A 21,365-nucleotide genomic window follows, 5' to 3' on the forward strand; every position below is an offset into this window, starting at 1 on the left:
GCTTTTAAGTATAAAGCTTCAATCCCATGGGGGAAAAAACCACTCTCTCTCCCCATCACTAGCAGGTGCAGGAACAAATTAGGCATACTGACTTCATACTGATTTCTAAAATTCCCTATCATTCTGTCTCATTGATGACCACTCTGCTGAAGTGATTTAATCACATTCACTTAAACTTAAGCACTAATGGCAACTAATCCAACTAGTTGAAGGGGAAAACAAACAAACAAAATCCAAAAACAAAAGAATGAATTGGAATTAACTTCAAGCTTCTTTGATCAAAACAGTCAAGGCTCCACACATCCTGGGTCAATCCACTTTGCAAGCTTTGTTTCTGTTCTGCTTTCTGAAAGCAGAACACAGCTGGTAAGATCTGGGCACAAGCAGAAACACTCACCTGCTCACTAAGCCAAAAGCCTCTCAAACTACAGTTTTATACGCAGGCATGCTGCCAAAATTGCATCGAAGTCAACAGGGATCGATCAATTTAACTGTGTCAAGGCCATTCACAAAAAAGCAGTCATCATCTGAACTGGCTCCGAGACAGCCTCTTTCTGCTGGATCAAGGGAATATTGCCAACAATGCTAAAAGTCCAATCCTGAGTTATCCCCTAACAAGGGTTTTCAGTGAGGCATAATGACTTCTCCAACAGTATACAGCACCATAGGCGCATGCATGAGTTGTATCCAAAGGTGCGCAGGAATTTTTGCTGATGGAAATATTTGCTTTACTTGCTCTAGAATATTGCACAACGAAAATGAAACCACATCCCAATATATTAATCCACTTTTACAGCAAGTTGTACAGGCTGGGCAACTTCCTGCGCAACCAAAAGCATGAGAACAGTTATAGGACCTTCCTCTTATATCACCGGATAAGCCTTTGTGTACATGTTTGCAGAACGGTGCCAATGGCCACTTTTCCAACCCTTGCTAGTGGTTTTCTTTTTCTTTTTTGGGGGGCATCCAACCAATTCTCTGTGACAGGGAGCCAAACATTCTCAGTCTTTGTATGTGAAGACCTTAGATGCAAGCAAGCAGCACAGCTAATTAAAGTAACTGCTGGGTACAAAATAATTGCCTGAACTAAATTACTAAAGGGTGATCTTGAATACAGAGTCTAAAAGAACTCTTCCCATTTTAGCCATATTAACATAGATTTGGATGGAACACCGCTTGTGGAAGAGGACAGATGGCTACTTCAGCTTCCCTTCTCCCTGCAGAGCGCTCTGCCACCTAAAAACATGCAGTTTGAGGGTCTTCTGGAATGGCATGGGAGGCTGCAGGGCGGGGAGGGGGGGGAATCACCAAAACCAACTTCTCTTTCTATTAGCTGAAGCTTCCAGAGAATGCAAACTCTTTCCATGAATGGAGGGGGTTCTCCTAGTCATTCCCACTGGGAAGTTTAGTCTGTCAACCTACTGGTGGACATTATTGCCATTCACCCCAGAAAATCAACACAAGAACTGGAAAAATAACAAGTATTCAACTGGATCAATTTTTGGTGGTAAAGAAATGAAAAAGTTCTAGTGCTGCCAAGAACACCTTACATTGAAAACGTGCCTTCTCACTGAACAATTCTGAGTGAAACTGACAGACAACAACAACTACTTGGGTAGTACATGGCTTTGCTTAGTAGAGTGGCTGGGGTAACTCAGCCAGATGGGCGGGGTATAAATAAAATAACAACAACAGCAACAACAATAATTTCATCAGTTCTGCTTCATGCGACTCACAGTGCAACAGAATATGCTCTTTCTCAAATTCAAAAGCACAAATTAGCAGCTGCAACAACAGTGCATGCACTGCGTACATCATCAATGCAAACAAGTCACTATGCATTTCTAAGGCACAAAGTGTTACGAAACAATCTCATTACAAACAAAAAAAATTATGTAAATTTGTTTCTTACCTATAGGATAGCCCAGTGCAAAGTCATTGCTCTGAGTAGCAAAAATAGGAAACAGTCCAGCTCTGCTAAACCGCCTCTCAGGAGTAGCTATCAAGAGTGTTAAAATGCAGACCAAGAAGAACACTGATGCTTTGGCAACAAGGATGCTGTATAAGAACGACCAATTCACGTTGGAAAAATTCAGTACAACCATGTTTTTGAACAATAAAGCTGGGAGTGCAAAACAGGAGACAAAGTTTCCGAGTCCTTTGGCCTGAGTTGATGTGATTATGTTCACTCTTCCAGCTATATATCCACAAAGGATTATGCCAAAGCATTGTAACAAGGCTGGGAAAAGCTTACTTATTGACATAGAAGGAGAATTGCTGGTGAAGTTCAGCTGGTACCCAAATCTGCCTGAAAGCAGATTGGACATATTGGCTGAAGAAGAGAGATTCTTTGTGCTGGCATACGTGTAAATATCCATATTCATTCAGCGCTTCTGAAAACGTAGCATGTGGATTCTGATCTGTAAAACAAGGAAGGCAGCGTTCGTTATTGTAGTGCAGTGAGATTGAGAAAGCCCCTCACATCGCAGTAAAATGGAACAAAAAACAGGAACCCTAAAAGGGAACTGGAAGTAGGAGACAAGGCCAATAGGGAGCTGAAATAAATATTATTCCGTTGAAAGAAAAGATAAGATAGCACATCTAAAGAACTGTTATCCTTAAGCAAGATAACACAACTTCTCCATAAGGAAAAAAAAATGTTTGTCTAGATTTTATTTATGTTAAAATACCAAAACATGATTTTCAGAAGTTTATTTTTTCTTCTGTTTTCCTATAATCAAACTATTTCAGCAAGTTTTATGATTTCAATCATTTCTGGATTTGATGTCAGGTCACTGAAGCTTGCCATATTGAAGAATCAAAATCGGTGGGTGCAGGGAGAAAGACTCTGGATTTCATTAGCAACGGAAGCCATAATACAATAATTTGTCATGCAATCAGTGTAGAGATAAGACCGTTTATCACATCATAATGGGAACATTGTACATGTTCAGCCACACATGCATCTCCAGGGCAAACAAGAAGATGCACTGGTCATCCAGTTCCAATGGAGTCGCAGTATCGGCAAGATCTTCCCTCACAGAAAATGCAGGAAACTTGCCATTCCCATGATGCACCTGGCTGGCTAGCTGCTATTATAAGCTGCTGCAGATGGGCAAATTGTGCTTCTCTCAGCCAAACTGCCATGTCACTGTTGTATGGGCAGTTCATTATACAGTGGCTTGTTGGTGATCAAGAGGAGCAAAATAATATCACAGAGGCCACAGAATGTTGAGGGTCAGGATTACCCTCCTAGATAAAAAGGGTGAAGAGAGAGAAGAGGCCTGCTTGAGCCCCACAGGTCTGGATGGCACCAAGAACAGGAGTGTTCTTGTTAGTGCGTTAGGATGCCGTGCAACCGTTGTTGTTGTTGGTTGTTGTTGTTGTTACAGGCCGCCACTTGGTAGAATGCCTATGAGTTTGAAGACAAAACACAGCCCACTTAAATTAAGATAGTGGTGTCTATATATTTAGGGCACTCCTTGCATACATACATAAGGTTGTACAGTGGTACCTCGGGTTACATACGCTTCAGGTTACAGACTCCGCTAACCCAGAAATAGTACCTCGGTTTAAGAACTTTGCTTCAGGATGAGAAGGAATCGTGCAGCGGTGGCAGCGGAAGACCCCATTAGGTAAAGTGGTACCTCAGGTTAAGAACAGTTTCAGGTTAAGAACGGACCTCTGGAATGAATTAAGTACTTAACCCGAGGTACCACTGTATATACATAAGGTTGTTACCTCAAGTTGAGAACTTTGCCCCAGAATGAGAACGGAAATTGTGTGTCGGCGGTGCAGCAGCAGCAAGAAGCCCCATAGTTTCAGGTTAAGAATGGACCTCCGGAACAAATTAAGTTCGTAACTAGAGGTACCACTGTATTTCTATTGTTTTACTTAATCTTGGGGGGCAGCTGTCTCCCTTTGACTAAACCATGTCAGCATTGTAGACTGGAATCTTGAAGAGCACTCCTCTTAAGAGGTGTGGCTGCACCCCAAAATGTTGTAGCTGGTTCAGTTTGTATTCCCTATACAGTATAGGTGAATACAGTTGTACCTTGGGTTTTTGAACAGCTTAGTTCTCGAACTTTATGGCTGCTGAATGCCACAAACCCGGAAGTGACTGCTCTGGTTTGCGAACTATTTTTGGAAACTGAATGTCCGACAGGGCTTCCACGGCTTCCGATTGGCTGCAGGAGCTTCCTTCAGCCAATCAAGGAGCCGCGCTTTGGCTTCTGAACGTTTTGGAAGTCAAACGGACTTCCGGAATGGATTCCATTCGACTTCCAAGGTACGACGTACTCAGGAATATGCAGATCAACTGTGCTTTGGAAGGATTCATGATTATGGGCAAAGCAGAGATTCTTGTGTAAACTGTGTAGATACAGCACCAAAAGTCTGTCTGTATTTAGTTTCCATTGTGAAGAAAACTGTGGTTTTATTTGCATATTCACAAATAGTAATATATATATTGGGGGGGGGGCTGATTGTTACAGAAAGGCGATCATTTCTGTCTCATTCACATTTAAGATGTCTGTTAGGCTTTAATTTGGGTAACTTTGGGCAAATATCAAACTGAAACAACATGCCCTAAAATGTTATCATAAGCCAAGTCTACGAAATGTCAAAGAGGACAATGTTTCTACAACAAAAGAATCTTGGTAGATAAATTTATCTGCTATTTAATGGAAGATACACTGATTGACTGTAGCCTTTTCCAACCAAGCTGAAGTAAAATCTCTGTAGGAGGAAGCTAGCTGCATAATTTTACCCTTTTGTTACCCTACTCAAGATTTTTTTAAAGGCATAAATCAGGGGTCAGCAAACTTTTTTTCAGCAGGGGGCCAGTCCACTGTCCCTCAGAACTTATGGTGGGCCGGACTGTATTTTTTTTTGGGGGGGGGGGGATGGACGAATTCCTATGCCTCACAAATAACTCAGAGGTGCATTTTAAATAAAAGGACACATTCTACTCATGTAAAAATATGCGGATTCCCGGACTGTCCGTGGGCCGGATTTAGAAGGTGATTGGGCCAGATCTGGCCCCCAGGCCTTAGTTTATTTACCCATGGCATAAATTGTAGACTTCTTGTAAACCAAGCAAAACCTTCTACAAGTCACCTCATATTTTAAATCTGGGGATCAAACAATCATACCCTGACACAAGACAGATAAAAAAGTGCTATTGTGAAGGTATTTTAATGTTTGAGATGGTTAATAAAGGGGGGGGCACAACAGCAGTCGTCATAGGACCTCCCTCAAATTAAGCAATCTCAAATTTTATTAACTCAAAACTCTTAAGAGTTCTTTGCCCATCATTGTTTCTCTGAAAGCATCTAAGACACATGACAATACAAAAACATTTATCTGAGGTTTTTAAAAGAAATAAGTAACAAGAGAATAGAAAACATCTAAAAAGCCTAACAATCATAAAAATATTATTCTCCCCAGATGGCAACAACCATCTTTAGACCCCTGGCTTGTATACAAATAGCGCAGTCAAATGTTACAGAAGCCACACCTTTCACATAAAACTGTTTATTATCATATGAATTACCGTATTTTTCGCTCTATAAGACGCACCAGACCACAAGTTTTTGGAGGAGGAAAACAAGAAAAGAAATATTCTGAATCTCAGAAGCCAGAACAGCAAGAGGGATCGCTGCGCAGTGAAAGCAGCAATCCCTCTCACTGTTCTGGCTTCTGGGATAGCTGCGCAGCCTGCATTCGCTCCATAAGATGCACACACATTTCCCCTTACTTTTAGGAGGGGAAAAGTGAGTCTTATAGAGCAAAAAATACGGTAAGTTCTCAGAAAGGCTCCTAACATTTGCACCGCAGATGTGAAGGGTCAACATTAATCTCTTTGACAAATAGGAGGCTGAGTAAACATCAGGTTTCCTTACTAATTCTGTTGACAAAGCAAAGGTCTGGCCTGTCCATTTTCATTCATTATGCCCTTATGAATCTAAGGTCCAAGTCGTCACTTAAGTCTTGCCAAAGGACAAGTGTGGAAGTAGACTGCTGCCAAGTTCTACTACTGAATCTGCTTTCCTCCATGCTTGGTAAATATGGGGCAAGCCTCTCAGAGTCATGTTTTGTCCAAGGGACTGCTGGTCACCAAGGTCAAATATAGTATACCAAGAATGCCACTGCCTATCTTTTTATTTCATTGTGGTGTTGTCTTTTTTAGGACGGAGGAAGACAGCTTTTATCCTTCATGCAACAGCAGTCAGGGAGCAAACCTAAGAGCACAGCATAATGTAACTTCACCCCACCCCGGTTACCTAAGGTAAAGGTACCCCGACCGTTAGGTCCAGTCGCAGACAACTCTGGGGTTGCACACTCATCTCACTCTATAGGCCAATGGAGCCAGCGTTTGTCTGCAGACAGCTTCTGGGTCATGTGGCCATCATGACTAAGTCGCTTCTGGCGAGCCAGAGCAGCGCACGGGAACACCGTTTACCTTCCCGCCGCAGTGGTACCTATTTATCTACTTGCACTTTGACGTGCTTTTGAACTGCTAGGTGGGCAGGAGCTGGGACCAAACAATAGGAGCTCACCCCGTCACGGGGATTTGAACCGCAGACCTTCTGATAGGGAAGCCCTAGGCTCTGTGGTTTAGACCACAGCAAAAATAGGACCGCAGTAAGTCATCAGTGCCAAAAGACCAAGTTGGTCAGACTACGACCAAATTCATATCCTCAATTGGCCATAAAAAAACCCAGAGTGTTCGATCAGTCACACTCTCATAGTCTATTCTGCTTTACAAACCAAGGCACAAGGATGATGATGATGATGATATAATAATAATGGATGGGACTGAATTACAGTTTTTTTAATATAAAAAAGGTTCACAACAGCAGCTAACAGTAGTTAATATAAATACCAAACTTTTTGACGACTATTTTTGTTGCTATTTCCGTTAACGGTAGTGCTTTAACAATAGCGGACCAATCAACAGGACAAATATTTTTGGCCAGTCAAATGCAAAACACAAGGTGATCCATATTCTAAGCCAGCCAACCGCCTCAGTGCCTCTTGCCCCCAAATAAACATAATGATTCAATTCCAGTAAAGATAATGGTTAAATTCCTATTTCTACTTTGCCACTGAACTGAACTGGGCTGACAAAAACAACCATCCCAAAGAGATTTGCCAGTTCTATGCACTGTACTCAAACAGTGCCAATGGACCAGATGGTGATAAGCTGTGATATTCACAAACAGCCCTGTTTATGATCAAGCATGCAAGTCTCACTGAAATCATTCCACATTAATAAATAAATAAAACAAAACACCACCTAAATATCTTAAGTATAATATCACAATGCTATCAATATTATTTGTAGGGCTGCTGCCTAGTTAAGAATGGCTGATTGACTATATGAACTTTAATTGGCTGCCCAATTAAATCCAGATATGCAAACAAAGGAGGGTTCTAAAGAAAAATATGCTTGCTTCCTTTTTAGATGAGGCACACATGCACCACTTCAAGCATATTGCCTCACATATAGGAAGGAATGCTTGTCAAAGTGGTATATTGCTATATATGGTTTATGCAGCATCAAAAGCAGTCAAACATTTTAAAGTCTAAGACACTGCCCTAGGAGCAAGTAACTGCAACTGCAGTTGCAGTTTGGAAGAAGAACATAACAAAATATTTTACTGCACCTTAACAGGACAGTTATGACTAAATGCTGCAATTACACCTCCAAAGTGGTGAAAAATACCTACTCAACCCACCAAAAAAATCATCTGCTGATGTAAATAGGAACAGGATGCACCTAACTTTCTGTCGACTTTAAGAAAACTCGTGTTTCCCCTCATCTGTAAAAGGGGGAACCGATATTCACCATCACCTTATGGAACCAGATACCCAGCTGTTCTCTTCTTGCAAGAAAAAAAAGAAACACCTCTTCGGTTGGTTTCAAGCGCAGATAGGGCGATTTAAAGAGAAACCACACAAATGCCTTGTAAATTGTCCCCCACCGCCCACGACTTGGCTTATCCGGTTTGCAACGCGCGAAAAGGCCGGGCCGAGATGCAAACCGCTGCCGGACTGCGATTACTTAATTTAAAGGGAAAGAGTCGCCGCCAATCCGCCCGCGGCAAACGCCTTGCACCCACCCCGAAAGACGCGCCGCAGCCAATGGGATCCTGTTTACCAGAGAGGGCGATTTGCTGGTGGAGAGTTTGAGCCAGACGCGGCGGCCCTCGCGCGCCGGCGGACGAACCCGAACGGGGAGACCCCTAAACGCAGACGCAACACGCGCACGCAACCACATGGCAACCTGAACCAGAGGGCGGGAGTCGCCCCACAACTGCACCGACCCCAATAAAAGCCGTGCACACAGACACGTCCCACAAACCCCGTAAATGCAAAGTCACCTGGCAAATGCAAAGTCATACAGTCCCAAGTCTTTGCGCGCTGGCCCTTTTGGGGTGGCTTCACTTTGGGGCGGCCCCGCTGGGTATTATTATTAATAATAATATGGTCCTAAGTGTTCGCAGGGGGCTCTGCTTCCAGCATCCCCTCCCCCAGCTCTCTCAGTCTCCCATTGCCCTCGTAGTAGTGGCTGCCGTCCAAGGTGAACCCGGCGCGGCGTGTGGAGAGGCGAGCGGCGTCTCCTCGCTGCTGTTTGGGAGCGGAGTCAAGGCGCGGGGGTTATGGAAGGAGAAAGAAGGAAGGAAGGGGGTCCCCTTTCCCTCGTTTACCTGCCCTCGCCCTACGGCGGCTGCAGCAGCAACGGCAGGCAAAGCAAGGCGGGCATCTCCGGCCCACGGCGCCGCTGTCGCCTGGGCGCACGGGAGCAGCGCGCGTGGGACGGAGCCGGCGGCGCGTGAGCTCAGCGCAGAGGCGGGCCTGCCCGCCAAAACCCGCCCCGCAGCAAAAGGCTGTTTTTAAGATGGCGGCGGCGGCAGCCGAGGTAGCAGCAGCAGCTGCTGTGTTGTTGCTGCTGCTGCAGTAAAAAGCAAACCAGAGGCCTTGGAGATTCGCGCCGCGCAGCAGCCGCTCGCTCGCCTCCAGGGCACCTGGCGTCTTTTCACAAGAGCTCTCTGGTTTAGTGGCCAAATGAAGGTGGTTGTTTTTTTTTCTACGGAAGGAGCCGCCTTGGGCTGCACGCGCTTTTCTCTGAGGGGGAAAAAGTCCCGTTTTCTTTAGGTAACCCGCTTCTTGGGTAACACTCGCAACCTCACGGCAGCACAGGGTTGTCGGAATGGTGGGGAGGAGGAGAAGCATCCGTGCGCCACCCCGAGCTCCTTCGAAGAAAAAAGGCCCCGAAATATAATAAGTAAATAAAAGCACATGGCTTACCCCTCCCCCACTCACAAAGGATCATGGGAACTGTAGTTTAAGGTCTCTGGGAATTGTAGCTCTGTGAGGGGTCAACGACTGGATTCCCAGAGACTTTAGATCAGTGGTTCCCAACCTTTTTTGGGGGGGCCATGCCCCACCTAAGCATCTCTAAAATCCTGATGCCTCCCCCCATCCCGACATATAATTCTTAATATTCAAAAAGTGAACTATTCACGTGGAGGATGCCTAAAAGGCCCTTCACTGTTAATAACTCATTCTCGAACTGCCCCTCTTAAAAATCAAATTGCCCCCTTGTGGGAATCACATTGGGGATCACAGCCTTAGATTAAATAAGCCAACAGCCTGTGTTCACCAGAAACCCCTAAATTTATGGGCCATGAGTGTCTTAAATCTTTACCCCTATTTTCAATGCTTTTTTTCTGGAGGTATTCAAAGGTAGCTCTACCGGCACCTTTTAAAATACGGTATTATATGTTTAAATATATATATATATTCATATATAAGAAAAGCACTGGCTAAAAGTGCGACAGTAGCAACTTCATGGTATCGACACCTTTTTCTGGAAGAAAAGCACTTATTATTTTTATTTGGGATGCCCTTTTAAGAATTCACATTCTTCTGCTAAACTGCTAGGATATTAGCTCTCTAGTGTTTAGAAACAAAGAAAGCGCTTTATAGGCAGAAGCACACAGGATGAAGGAAGTGGCAGCATCTGCCCACCACAGCATCCCATTATGGATGAAAGGGAGATGGACAGAGAACATCCCTCTCCCAACAGCCAGATTGCTGCTACTGGTTAAGAAACGGGCTTGGGGGCCTTCCGACCCCTTGCTTACCATTCTCTTTCCTCTGCAGATCCAACGTGGCAGCCCTTGTGTGGCAGGGTGAGAGGTGAGGAAAATCCCCCAGTTCTCCAGCTCCGACTCTGGCCCTCATTTGCCCTGCGTACCATAGCCTGCATGACAATCTATCTGTAGGCAAATGACTTTCTGTGAAATGCATTATGCAAAGCACAACCAGGTTTTGTTTTTTGTTTTTTTAAAAAGCAAGACGCTAATATTCTGATAGGTATTAGGAAGGCTGCTATAGGTGTGACATTAACAGAGATAAGCTACTTAAATAAGGATCTGGGCAAAAAAAAAATTGAGACGAAGAGAGACTGAACAGGGCATTACATATGGAGAAGGCGGGTGGTTTCTGCAATTGAATACCTGCATTTGGGTAGAATAAGGCAGTCTCCTGAGATTTAGTTAAATTAAATCTAGATTTAATTTAAACCATCCAGTAAATTTGATTTATTGTATTTTTAACCATGGGTGGATCCATTTGATGTTGACAGCTCAATATCCAGACTGTCCTGGATCTCTATCCTGCGGGTTTATATATAGGCGAGTTGATTTTGATGCAGTGGTTTGGATAAAAAGTGCCCTCTAGTGCTGAGCTGTCAACTTACAACTTTATTTACCCAAGTAAAGATTCAAGAGATATGTCAAGTTCCTCATGGGGGGAAGCCTCATATTCATCTTTAAACTCTGTGTATGATCTAACCCCACTTTTAGTTAAAAAACACTATTATTCATAATACAGAAGAAATCCCTCCACAGGAGCTGATGGGAATTGTAGGATTCATCTACATGTATCTACAGGGATCCGTGATATACAGGATGTGAATGGGTCAATCTACATGCTTACCATTACTACAGTCCACATGGCTGGCTACTATACAACAGGCAACAACAGTTTTGTCATTCACTTTAGTGCCGAGGTGCAATCGAGGAAGTTCAGCATATTTAAGACCCCATTGAAAATAGTATTTGGACACGGCTAATATTTTTTTTGAGATTGCACCTTTGGAGGATCAGTGTAAAATGATTCCAATAAAGAAGAGTCATCAGATCACATAGACTGTATCCTAAACACACACACACACACACACACACACACACACACACACACACAGGCACACAACAAATACAGTTCCATCTGACAAAACAGTTCCATCTGACAAAACAGTTGCTCCAATTTTATTTTTATTTTTGCTTTGGACAGACACAAGTTTATTTGTTACCTGGTTTCTCACAATTTGAGTCACAGTGATAACATATTTTAAGATATGCATGTTAATAACACAAAGCAAAGTCAAATAAAAAAAAATCTTATTTACATTATGGGCATTGTTTTACTCTAATACACCTGTGCAATCTCATATATAAAAAAAGTGGTGAGTATGTATTATATCAGAGGTTTCCAAACTTTTCATGTTGGTGACAACACTTTTTAGGCATGCATCATTTCACGACACAGTAATTCAGTTTTACTAGTAAACAAGAGGTTAAAGTAAAGAACCCCTTTCCAGTCCTGGGAGGAGCATGGGGAACGTTTAGAAAGCTCTGTATTATATAATGGAACTTGCTCTGTAAGTTCACGATCCATTTGATGAATCAAATCATCTGTAGGGTTTAAACATCTGTAAAAACGGGTAAAAATAGGGGTAAAAACATCTGTAGGGTTTAAAACTTTTGCTCATTTTAAGACCTCGGTCTTAAACTCATTCATTTGGAAATTGTTTTGATCTATGTAACTTGCTTGAATATACATACCAAAAAGAGTATTTTAACAAGTCTTACTGAAATCCAAAATATTTCTATACAGTGGGCTTCAGGGTTAGATGTTAAGACAACCAATGGGAAAAGAGATGGGGCTCAAACACTACACCATAGACAAAGTACAATTTTATATTTGAAATTCTGGGGGCTGTGGGAACATGATCTAATTTTTTTTTTTGTTGTTTTAAAAAAGACAGCAGCCATTTGGATATTTTAAAAGTGGCTTTTAAGTAACAGTAAGGCACCACTGGGAAGAATCTTTTGCTTTCTGCTGTTTGATCATTGTACATAGTCAAATAAATATTTAATCTAAAATATCGATAATAAAACGATATGCTAAACTTCAAAATGCTGCTTCTATCAATGTATCTGGTGAAAGAAAAAGAAATATGCTTTACACCAAACAAGTCCTATTATTGTTTTTCCTTTGAAGTATTTCCTGACAATACTTAACATATACACACACCAAGGAAGATTCCTATTGGAGAGAAAGTGCTAAAATGTTATCCTCTGAGGAAGACGGAAGCTCCAGGTGTTGCTTCTCTCTCTAAAAGGCCACGTTGCATTCTAAATGCCAAGGCTTTGGTTAGAATTTCAGATAATATTGCACGGGAATTAATTTGCCAATGGTACAGACAATTGGCAGGATCAAATGAAATCACATCACAGAGTTTCTAAATACCATAATCCTGAGAGTTTCTGAGTGGACGTTGCTTGTAAAATCAGCAGGTTTTAACCGCTGCATGCTTATTCCTTCATTTGTCTGCCCTCTTGACACCTTTGCTTTTCATTACACGGCTGTTCCTTGCTGTCAAGCTTTTTCACTGCAAAGATCCAGACTGACTAGCTGAAGAACACAGCTCCAGAACTTCACTCACTCAATGAATAATCCATTGGCAGCAACAAGGAGTAGATAATGCAACCATCTCCACTCTATTGCATAACCAAATTTCTAACTTGAGCGATCAGTTGAAAGCACTGTTGTCAATTTCTCTCTGCCATCTTTAATCAACATATTCAAAGAGGGAATTTGCTCTTAAATCAGCTTACACAAAATGTACAATTATTTTTTTTAAATCCCCACTGTAAAACTTTGTACTTCATTTGTTCTTCAGAAGGCTGAAGTGTTCCATTCCAGGAACAAAAATGTAATAATTTAACATTTTACATCCTGCTTTTAAAAAATAATAATACACACACAATACTAATTGAGCTGAAACTGGAACTGTTACTTAATACTGCATATATGTAAAGGATTGTTAAGTGCATAGGAAAAGAGTCTGCTGAAAAATCCATTATTATTGTATGCTTGATCCCAAAAGGTATTGCAAGATGTTGCTGTGCTTATAGCTGAAAAAAAGTCCTTCCAATTTTGCAACGAGACCTATGTGGGTGGAATCTTTGGGTCCCTGAATATATTCAACTGCAAGGATTCCATCACAAGAGGGGCTCATGGAATGCACCTCAACATAAGACCTAAATCTACGCAATAACTTTTTTTTCTTTTAATGAAAAAGAGTCATAAAAAAGCTTTTACATACATATTTCTGTACACACAGATTGTAAATGCAAAGCAGTGTTTTTCCATCCTAAAGCTCCAGCCTGCTTTATTTATCATCAACGGGAATGCACATAAGTCTAAAGTAGTGGCTTCCTAACTTTCTTCCCACAGATCACTTGATAATTGCTATGGGTCTTGGCAGACCTCTTGATGATTATTATTTGCCTGTTGTAGCAATTGTAACGAGCAATTACAATTGCAGTGTGAGCTTTTGTTGTATTTTTATGGCTTGTTTTATTTCTTATATTGTACTTTACTATTATTACCATCTGAATTCCATTAAATTCAAATTGTAAGTGTTCTTCACAGACATGCCACAGACCACCTGAATGAAGCTCATGGACCACCACAGTTTGGGAACCTCTGGTCTAAAGCAAAGTGCAACCTTGGCTGCACCATTGTGAATATTTCTGAGTTCCTTTTCAAAGCTTCCCCAAAGATCTAAGTATACTTTTCATGTGCATCTCTAAGGAAATCTTGCTCCAACTGTCCCACCGCAACTTAACTTTGGATATTATTATACCATAATACACATCTTCCATCTTCCCACTTTTTCATTCATGACATCACCAGAAAAAGTCATCCTTTTGTCTCCAATTTGCATAATAATGTGTACAAGACAGCCATCTTCAAAGCTTCCATAAATAGTCATTCCATTCTCAATCATGTTCCAATTAAGGACCACATTTCTCTCATGTGTGTAAAGGTGAATCGGTTGTGAAAGAGTAAATGCACTTATCAGCTGTCAGAATGACAAGAAAATTCCTGCGGAGAGTAATGAAATTTTGCAACAAAGCCGTAACTTTAAAATGCTGTCCAGCTGTTTTGCACCTCATGGAAAGGAAAGAGCTTGTAACAGGTCAACCAAATGTCTCTTGCTGACACTTCCTGCTTGCAGCTGGATGCTTGATTAACAGCTGCCACATCAAAGGAGAGGGGAGTGTCTTCAGCACACAGGAGCCAAATAAAAAAATCTTTTCATAGCTAAGAACAGTTTCAATGGTACCATGAAAGAAATGGAAGCTCAGGGCAATGGTGTTAGCAGAAAGCCACAGAAAGAGTCTTATTAGCATCTATTGTTGCTTATATACACTAACTTTGAATATTTGCCTTGCATAGTTCAAAGGAGAGAGCTTTACAACGATTTGTTTTGCAGAACCACCAATTCAGAAACCATGGGGTAAAACCCACCCCAGAGGAAAAGCCCAACAGCATGACTGTTAGCAAAAGAAGAACTTAACTTCCAAGATGACAATGACATCTTGAATCTTGTTGTTCTGTAGCACCCGCAAGCCCCAAATTCTTTTTTCTTCTTCTTCCAAAATATGAAACTCCAGCAATCCAGCTGTTTGGCTAGAAGACACCCCAGTTTCCAATGCTGAAAAGTCCACCTGCAAGATCTTAGCTGTTTGTTTGTTTTTTTAATAAAGAAAATGGAGATGTCTGAGCAAACGGTCCCTGCCTCTGGGACAGGAGGGAGGATCTGTGTACACAGTATTTGGTTGTAGACACCTCCCTCCCTCCAGCTAGATTTACATGCTTGGAAGCCTGCTTCCGTGCAAGTACTGCCCTGAATTGTGACATAGGCATTTTCGGTGGATTTGTTAAAAGTTGCTACTGATGCTTTGGCAAACACAGTGCAACATTCTTTTGGTCTCTGAAGGGCTACAATTCATTAAAGTTTTCGCAGATTGCCTGAGAGAGAGTAAGAATGTCACATACAATGAATCCCAACTCTTTCCAGAGATGGAATGTATTAAAAGTTGTGCCATGTAGTTCTTTCCCCCTACCTCTAATCGTCAAACTAATTTGATCAATTTGATCAGTAATCTCAGACAAGAAGAAGAAGAAGAAGAAGAGTTTGGATTTGATATCCCGCCTTTCACTCCCTTTAAGGAGTCTCAAAGCGGCTAACATTCTCCTTTCCCTTCCTCCCCCACAACAAACACTCTGTGAGGTGAGTGGGGCTGAGAGACTTCAGAGAAGTGTGACTGGCCCAAGGTCACCCAGCAGCTGCATGTGGAGGAGCGGAGACGCGAACCCGGTTACGCAGATTACGTGACTACCGCTCTTAACCACTACACCACACCACAGTAATTTGGGGGGGGGGGGAGAGAAAGTGCTACGAATCATCTTTATCATGGAAAGAAATACAGAAGGTTGTCAAGGAAGTTATGTTTCAGGTTAATGTAACAGAGACTTGAATTTTGTAAAATGTTATTGTCCCGCACTACAAGACAAGCTGAAAGTCTTGGCTCTTTTTGATGGTACTGGCAAGACTTGGACTGAGCTCCAAAATGTGATCTATACAGTCCCCACTATGCCTTGCAAGACAGTTTTCAAGGTAACAATAGTAATAACAACATACCACTCCCCCAATACTAAGCACCTTATTGGAAGCAAGTCCCCATTAATTTCAAAGTAACTGAAAATCCCCATCAATGGGGATTTGGATTACAGTTCACAAAATCTTTGATTTGTAGAACCAAGGTGGAAATCGGCAGGAATAACCTGAGCAGGATTCTGACAGCTTGATCTGAAAATGATACCGAGAGTGGGATTCCCCAGCCCCCCCAAAAAAGTGCGGCATGAAAGGAAACCTTTTGACAAGACTGCTGGGTTCAAGGGAAATTTCAGAAAAGCAGTCACATCCCCAAGGAGGTCAACAGCCCCACTTCACCTTGGAATAGGTGGAAGTGGCGGAGCACCTCGTTCTCTACGACTGGATCCACCTAAAAGGCAAAAGAAAAGAGATTTCACCTTATTTTTTTATTCACTGAAGCTTATGCTCAAGATACTCAGTTAAAACATCCCCGTTCAATTTTTTAAAAACTCTTCTGTTATTCATTGAACTAGTATTGGATGGATATGAATAATACACAAATATTTTATGTCGTAATTACATGTAGCTGTTACAAACGTGTGGCTAGCTAGCCTACAACATTGTTCAAATATACATGGGGGGGAGGGGGGAGTTGTTTATTTCAAACTGATAATAGTATGGCACTCGTATCATTGCCCAAAGATGTGGGCGTTCATTTTTAAAAGACACATTGCTGGTCAGGTGGGTTTTGAAGGGTTTTCAAGCACCGCAAAAACTTGCAAAAAGGCAAAAAAGAGAGAACACCTGCATGAATGAGGAACAAAATTTATTTATTTTTGGTACTGTTTTCAAGTACAGTGGTGCCCCGCAAGACGAATGCCTCGCAAGACGGAAAACCCGCAAGACGAAAGGGTTTTCCATTTTCAGAGGTGCTTCGCAGGACGAATTTCTCTATGGGCTTGCTTCGCAAGACGAAAATGTCTAGCGATTCTTGAGGTTTTTTTTCGCTCCCCAACCCCTTTTTCTAAAGCGCTAAGCTGCTAATAGCCTTTTAGCAGCTAATCCGCTAATCCCTTAAGCCTTTAATAGCCGTTAATAGCCCTTAAACTGCTAATAGCGCTAATAGCGCTAATCTGCTAATGGGCTTGCTTTGCAAGACGAAAAAACCGCAAGACGAAGAGACTCGCGGAATGGATTCTTTTCGTCTTGCGAGGCACCACTGTATAAGAAAATCCACTACAGTCATACCTCTGGTTACAGACGCTTCAGCTTGCCTTTTTTTTTGGTTACGGACCGCCGAAACCTGGAAGTACCAGAACGGGTTACTTCCAGGTTTCGGCATCCGCGCCTGCGCAGAAGCGCTAAATCGCACTTTGCACAGAAGCGCCGAATCGCAGCATGTGCAGACGCGCAGCTGCGGCTTGTGAACGCTGTGGGTAGTGAATGTGCATCCCACACAGATTACGTTCGCAACGCAAGCGTCCACTGTATCTACTCCAACCTAATTTTAATGAAAAATGTAAACTGCACATGGCCTGGCTCACACCACATGCTAAGCCACATGGCTTAGCAAGGCCATGCAAACTGGTGGACTCCTGGAGAGGAGAAGCTCACAGCCATTTTGGCCCTCCCCAGTCCTTTTTGCTACCATGCTAAGATAAACCATGGTTTGACTTAACATATTATCCAAAAGCAGAAAGCAGAGACATCACCTTGCCAACAAAGGTCTGTATAGTTAAAGCTATGGTTTTCCCAGTAGTGATGTATGGAAGTGAGAGGTGGACCATAAAGAAGGCTGATCGCCGAAGAATAGATGCTTTTGAATTATGGTGCTGGAGGAGACTCTTGAGAGTCCCATGGACTGCAAGAAGATCAAACCTATCCATTCTGAAGGAAATCAGCCCTGAGTGCTCACTGGAAGGACAGATCCTGAAGCTGAGGCTCCAATACTTTGGCCACCTCATGAGAAGAGAAGACTCACTGGAAAAGACCCTGATGTTGGGAAAGATGGAGGGCACAAGGAGAAGGGGACGACAGAGGACAAGATGGTTGGACAGTGTTCTGGAAGCATGAGTTTGAGCAAACTGCGGGAGGCAGTGAAAGACAGGAGTGCCTGGCGTGCTCTGGTCCATGGGGTCATGAAGAGTCGGACACGACTAAACAACAACATTATCCAAACTGGGACTCATGTTTAAGGCCTCCTCTCACCACTGCAAGCTAGTACAGATTTGGGAAAGGGAGATGTTTTCAGAGGGAAAACTGACTAAAGTTGCCCCGTTTTCCCTTCTGTTCATGGAAGCCTCTTCTAGATCAGAAAGCCTTCTATGAGTGGAATGACACAACTAAATACAGTCCAAAGCCATTAAATACAGGATCTAGGAGTACCCCACATGGTCACTTGTGCAATTTAGGTGTGTCATTTAATAACATGAATGATCTTTCACACGTACGTAGTGATTTCTGAGTGCTCAAAGCCCTTTTTATATAACCTCCATGATCGCTCCCCAAATGCTCTGCTACCAAGCACCTCGTGAAAGAATACTTACTTCTGTTGTCATTCCTTGCTAGTTTACTGGGGTAGCTTTTGTTCATTGGCACATACGGCTCTGGAGGTGGCAGGTCAGACATAGGATGGAAGGAAAATCTGCTCTCCCACTCATCTGGAGAAAACACAACAATAACAGGCTTTGTAGAACTTTCTGCAATGTCATATTATACATAGGCACCACCAAAACCTGGGCATCGAGGCTCAGGGCTGAATCCATCACACCTTAGCTGCGCACCTGTGTTTTCAGGGGAGTGCAATCCTAAGCAGCATGGGGTTGAATATCTATTTCCTGACCTGTGCCTTTTGACTGACCAGGAACACTTCTGTCTTGCCGGGAATAAGTTTTAATTTCATCAAGTCTGTTACTGACAGCAGACACTGAAATAGCACTGAGAAAGCTTCCTCAGATTTAGATGGAAAGGAGAGAGGGAGCTGGGTGTCATACACTGAACCCCAAAATTCAGGAGAACCTTTCTTAAAAGAGCAGGGGAGGAGGGACAGGACAGAACCTTGAGGGACACTACAGGCCAACAGCCAAGCATTGAACCTGAGTCCACCACAATCACCACATTTTGGACCCGAGCCACTGTAAAGCAGGCCTCCAAATCTCACCCCAGTGCAGTGGCCCTGAAGGATACAGGCCTTTTCTGCAGCGGCTCCCCATTTGTGCAATGCTCTCTGCAGGGAGGTTTGCCCGGTGCCTTCGATATACATTTTTTGGATGCTAGGCGAAAACGCCCCTCTTTAAGAAGACCTTATTTGATTGTCACCCAATGCCCCTTTGAAACGTGCTGGGGGGCTAGTTATTGGGTTGTTTTTGTTTTTATTATGTATTTTGTGTTTTTATATTGTAATTTTATCCTGTGAACTGCTCTGAAGCCCTGTGGGTATAGGGTGGCATACAAATTTAATCGGTAAATAATAATAATAATACAACACCAAATAAAAAAGATAGGGAAAAAAGCATTACTAACTAAAAGTGCTCATCTGCATTAACACAAAAAGGACACACACATTCTACCCTACCCAACTAAAAGATGGGAGTTTTCCAGGGGCCTCCGATTTGATTTGTGCTACCTCATACAAATCCCGCTTCACTTCTGACAAGCCAAGACATCCCACTTGACCTCAGGATTCATCCGAATTTGGTGCACACCCCTAGTATCATTCTACAATACCTAGGACCCAAACAACATTCTTGCAGTGTTGGTGTTATCAAAATGTCATCACTCGCAAGCGTGTGGGAAGGGCTCCTTAAAATCCTTGCAGTTAACTAAGTCCTCTTCAAAAGGTAGGTACTTGAGTAAAAACAGCATTACAAATGATATATGATTTTTTAACTGGCACAGAAACTGGTCTGCTCCATTTTAATAATTAAGAACCACCTCAATTTTGGTAGCAAATTATAAAACATTTGCACTGAAGCATTAAACAGTCGTTGAGCTCCCCACCCACCCCACCCCCTGCAAGAACGTCTCAAAAAGTTGCTGAGCTTGTTTTTGGGAGATCACGGACATTTCCTTTAACATGTAAAAATCTTGGGAGGTTGTATAGTTACAATGGAATGGACTTGGTGGTGGGATGCAAAATTTTATTCTTATTTATATACGATTATTACTTTGCCAAAATATAATACTACTACTACTACTAATAATAATAATAATAATAATAGTCCTCTCCAAAGAGAGGACATGGGGGGCAGAACCTCAGTTTCTTAAGTATTTTTAATGCTTTTTGAGGATTGGGGGTCAGCTGCTCCCCTGCCCCCCCCCCGTCTACACCCATGCCCACAATATTACCGTGTTTATGCAGTTAATTTCTGGTAAATTGGGTAACTCCACTTTTTCTAAGTTTTTGAAAATAACCAGACATGTAGGGGTTGGAAGAAGTTATTGTTTTCTAGGGATACTGGCACCGTATCCCACCAAATGTTAAAAGTGCGGCACTTGCTGTTAACAACTTCATGGTGAGTGCCGACACCTCTTTAACTTACACACACACAAAAAAGCGCACTGCGAAAGAGCATATCAAGAGGGCAGAAGAGCAAAATTGCAAAGTATACTCAGAGGAGAGCTGTCTCCCACGTGACTGGACGGAGTTCTCTCCCTCTCTGAAGGAAACCCTGGGTTCCACCCAGACGGAGAGAGAAACCCTCCCCAGGCACAGCTGTGCACGCAAGGATTCTTGCAGATGTTCTGCTTAATTCACGGAAGTCGCTGGGCGCACGCAATCCCGCTCCGCGCATTGGGATGGCAGGGGGATTGCCACACACACACCATCGCATGAAGAATCCTGGAAGCCGTTTCGCATGGCGGACGAAGGTGGCGGCGGTGGGGGAGGCGCTCCAGAAGCAGGCCTGTCAGGAGGAAGTGGAGGAGGAAGTGGTCCGCCTCTGTGCTTATCAAGCCCGCCTCTAGAAGGAAGCTGTGGGGTAGCTGGCAAGGCCCGTGAAGTGCTACCGTTTCTGCTTATTGGTGGCGGAGGTGGAGGAAGGGGTCCTGGATATGAAAGAACAAAGGAATAATAATAATAACAAAACAACAACAACAAAACAACAACAACAACAATAATACAGCGGTACCTCGGGTTAATAATAATAATAATAATAATAATAACAGTGGTACCTCGGGTTACTACTACTACTAATACAGTGGTACCTCAGGTTACATATGCTTCAGCTTACATACGCTTCAGGTTACAGACTCCGCTAACCTAGAAATATTACCTCGGGTTAAGAACTTTGCTTCAGGATGAGAACAAAAATCGTGCAGGGGCGGCTCAGTGGCAGTAGGAGGCCCCATTAGCTAAAGTGGTGCTTCAGGTTAAGAACAGTTTCAGGTTAAGAACGGACCTCCGGAACGAATTAAGTTCTTAACCCAAGGTACCACTGTAATAATTCATACCCAGCCCATCTGGCTGGGGTTCCACTCTGGGCGGCTCCCAACAGAACATTAAAAATGTGAAAAAAACATCAAACATTAAAAACTTCCCTAAACAGGGCTGCCTTCA

At 42.8% G+C, this 21,365-nt stretch overlaps 2 protein-coding genes and 1 long non-coding RNA gene across 10 annotated transcripts in view; 1 reads left to right on the forward strand and 2 right to left on the reverse strand.

Moving 5' to 3' along the window:
* GPR155 (G protein-coupled receptor 155) overlaps positions 1–9,275 on the reverse strand; it is a 38,487-nt gene extending 29,212 nt beyond the window's left edge. For 2 of the 4 annotated variants that reach the window (XM_083407906.1, XM_083407908.1), the window contains exons 1-2: positions 8,715–9,275; positions 1,913–2,420 (exon numbers count right to left, since the gene is read on the reverse strand). In XM_083407906.1, coding sequence (XP_083264032.1) covers positions 1,913–2,384 — 472 coding nt within the window. In that variant the 5' untranslated portion in view covers positions 2,385–2,420; positions 8,715–9,275. Of the gene's footprint in view, positions 1–1,912; positions 2,421–7,852; positions 8,071–8,714 lie in introns of those variants that run through there. The other 2 variants (XM_083407909.1, XM_083407907.1) reach the window with 2 other exon arrangements.
* LOC310665077 lies at positions 9,019–11,217 on the forward strand. The gene is made up of 3 exons (XR_014505170.1): positions 9,019–9,162; positions 10,174–10,209; positions 10,923–11,217. It is a non-coding gene; the product is annotated as an uncharacterized lncRNA (long non-coding RNA).
* Positions 11,218–11,320: 103 nt separating this feature from the next.
* WIPF1 (WAS/WASL interacting protein family member 1) overlaps positions 11,321–21,365 on the reverse strand; it is a 60,067-nt gene continuing 50,022 nt past the window's right edge. For 4 of the 5 annotated variants that reach the window (XM_083410513.1, XM_083410515.1, XM_083410517.1 and 1 more), the window contains exons 6-9: positions 20,633–20,854; positions 18,355–18,468; positions 15,575–16,217; positions 11,321–15,315 (exon numbers count right to left, since the gene is read on the reverse strand). In XM_083410513.1, the coding sequence (XP_083266639.1) occupies positions 16,162–16,217; positions 18,355–18,468; positions 20,633–20,854 (392 nt within the window). In that variant the 3' untranslated portion in view covers positions 11,321–15,315; positions 15,575–16,161. Of the gene's footprint in view, positions 15,316–15,567; positions 16,218–18,354; positions 18,469–20,632; positions 20,855–21,365 lie in introns of all 5 variants that reach the window. The other variant, XM_083410514.1, reaches the window with a different exon arrangement.

The sequence above is a fragment of the Podarcis tiliguerta genome (genome assembly GCF_965153285.1).
Source record: "Podarcis tiliguerta genome assembly, chromosome: 1".
Lineage (NCBI taxonomy): Eukaryota > Metazoa > Chordata > Lepidosauria > Squamata > Lacertidae > Podarcis > Podarcis tiliguerta.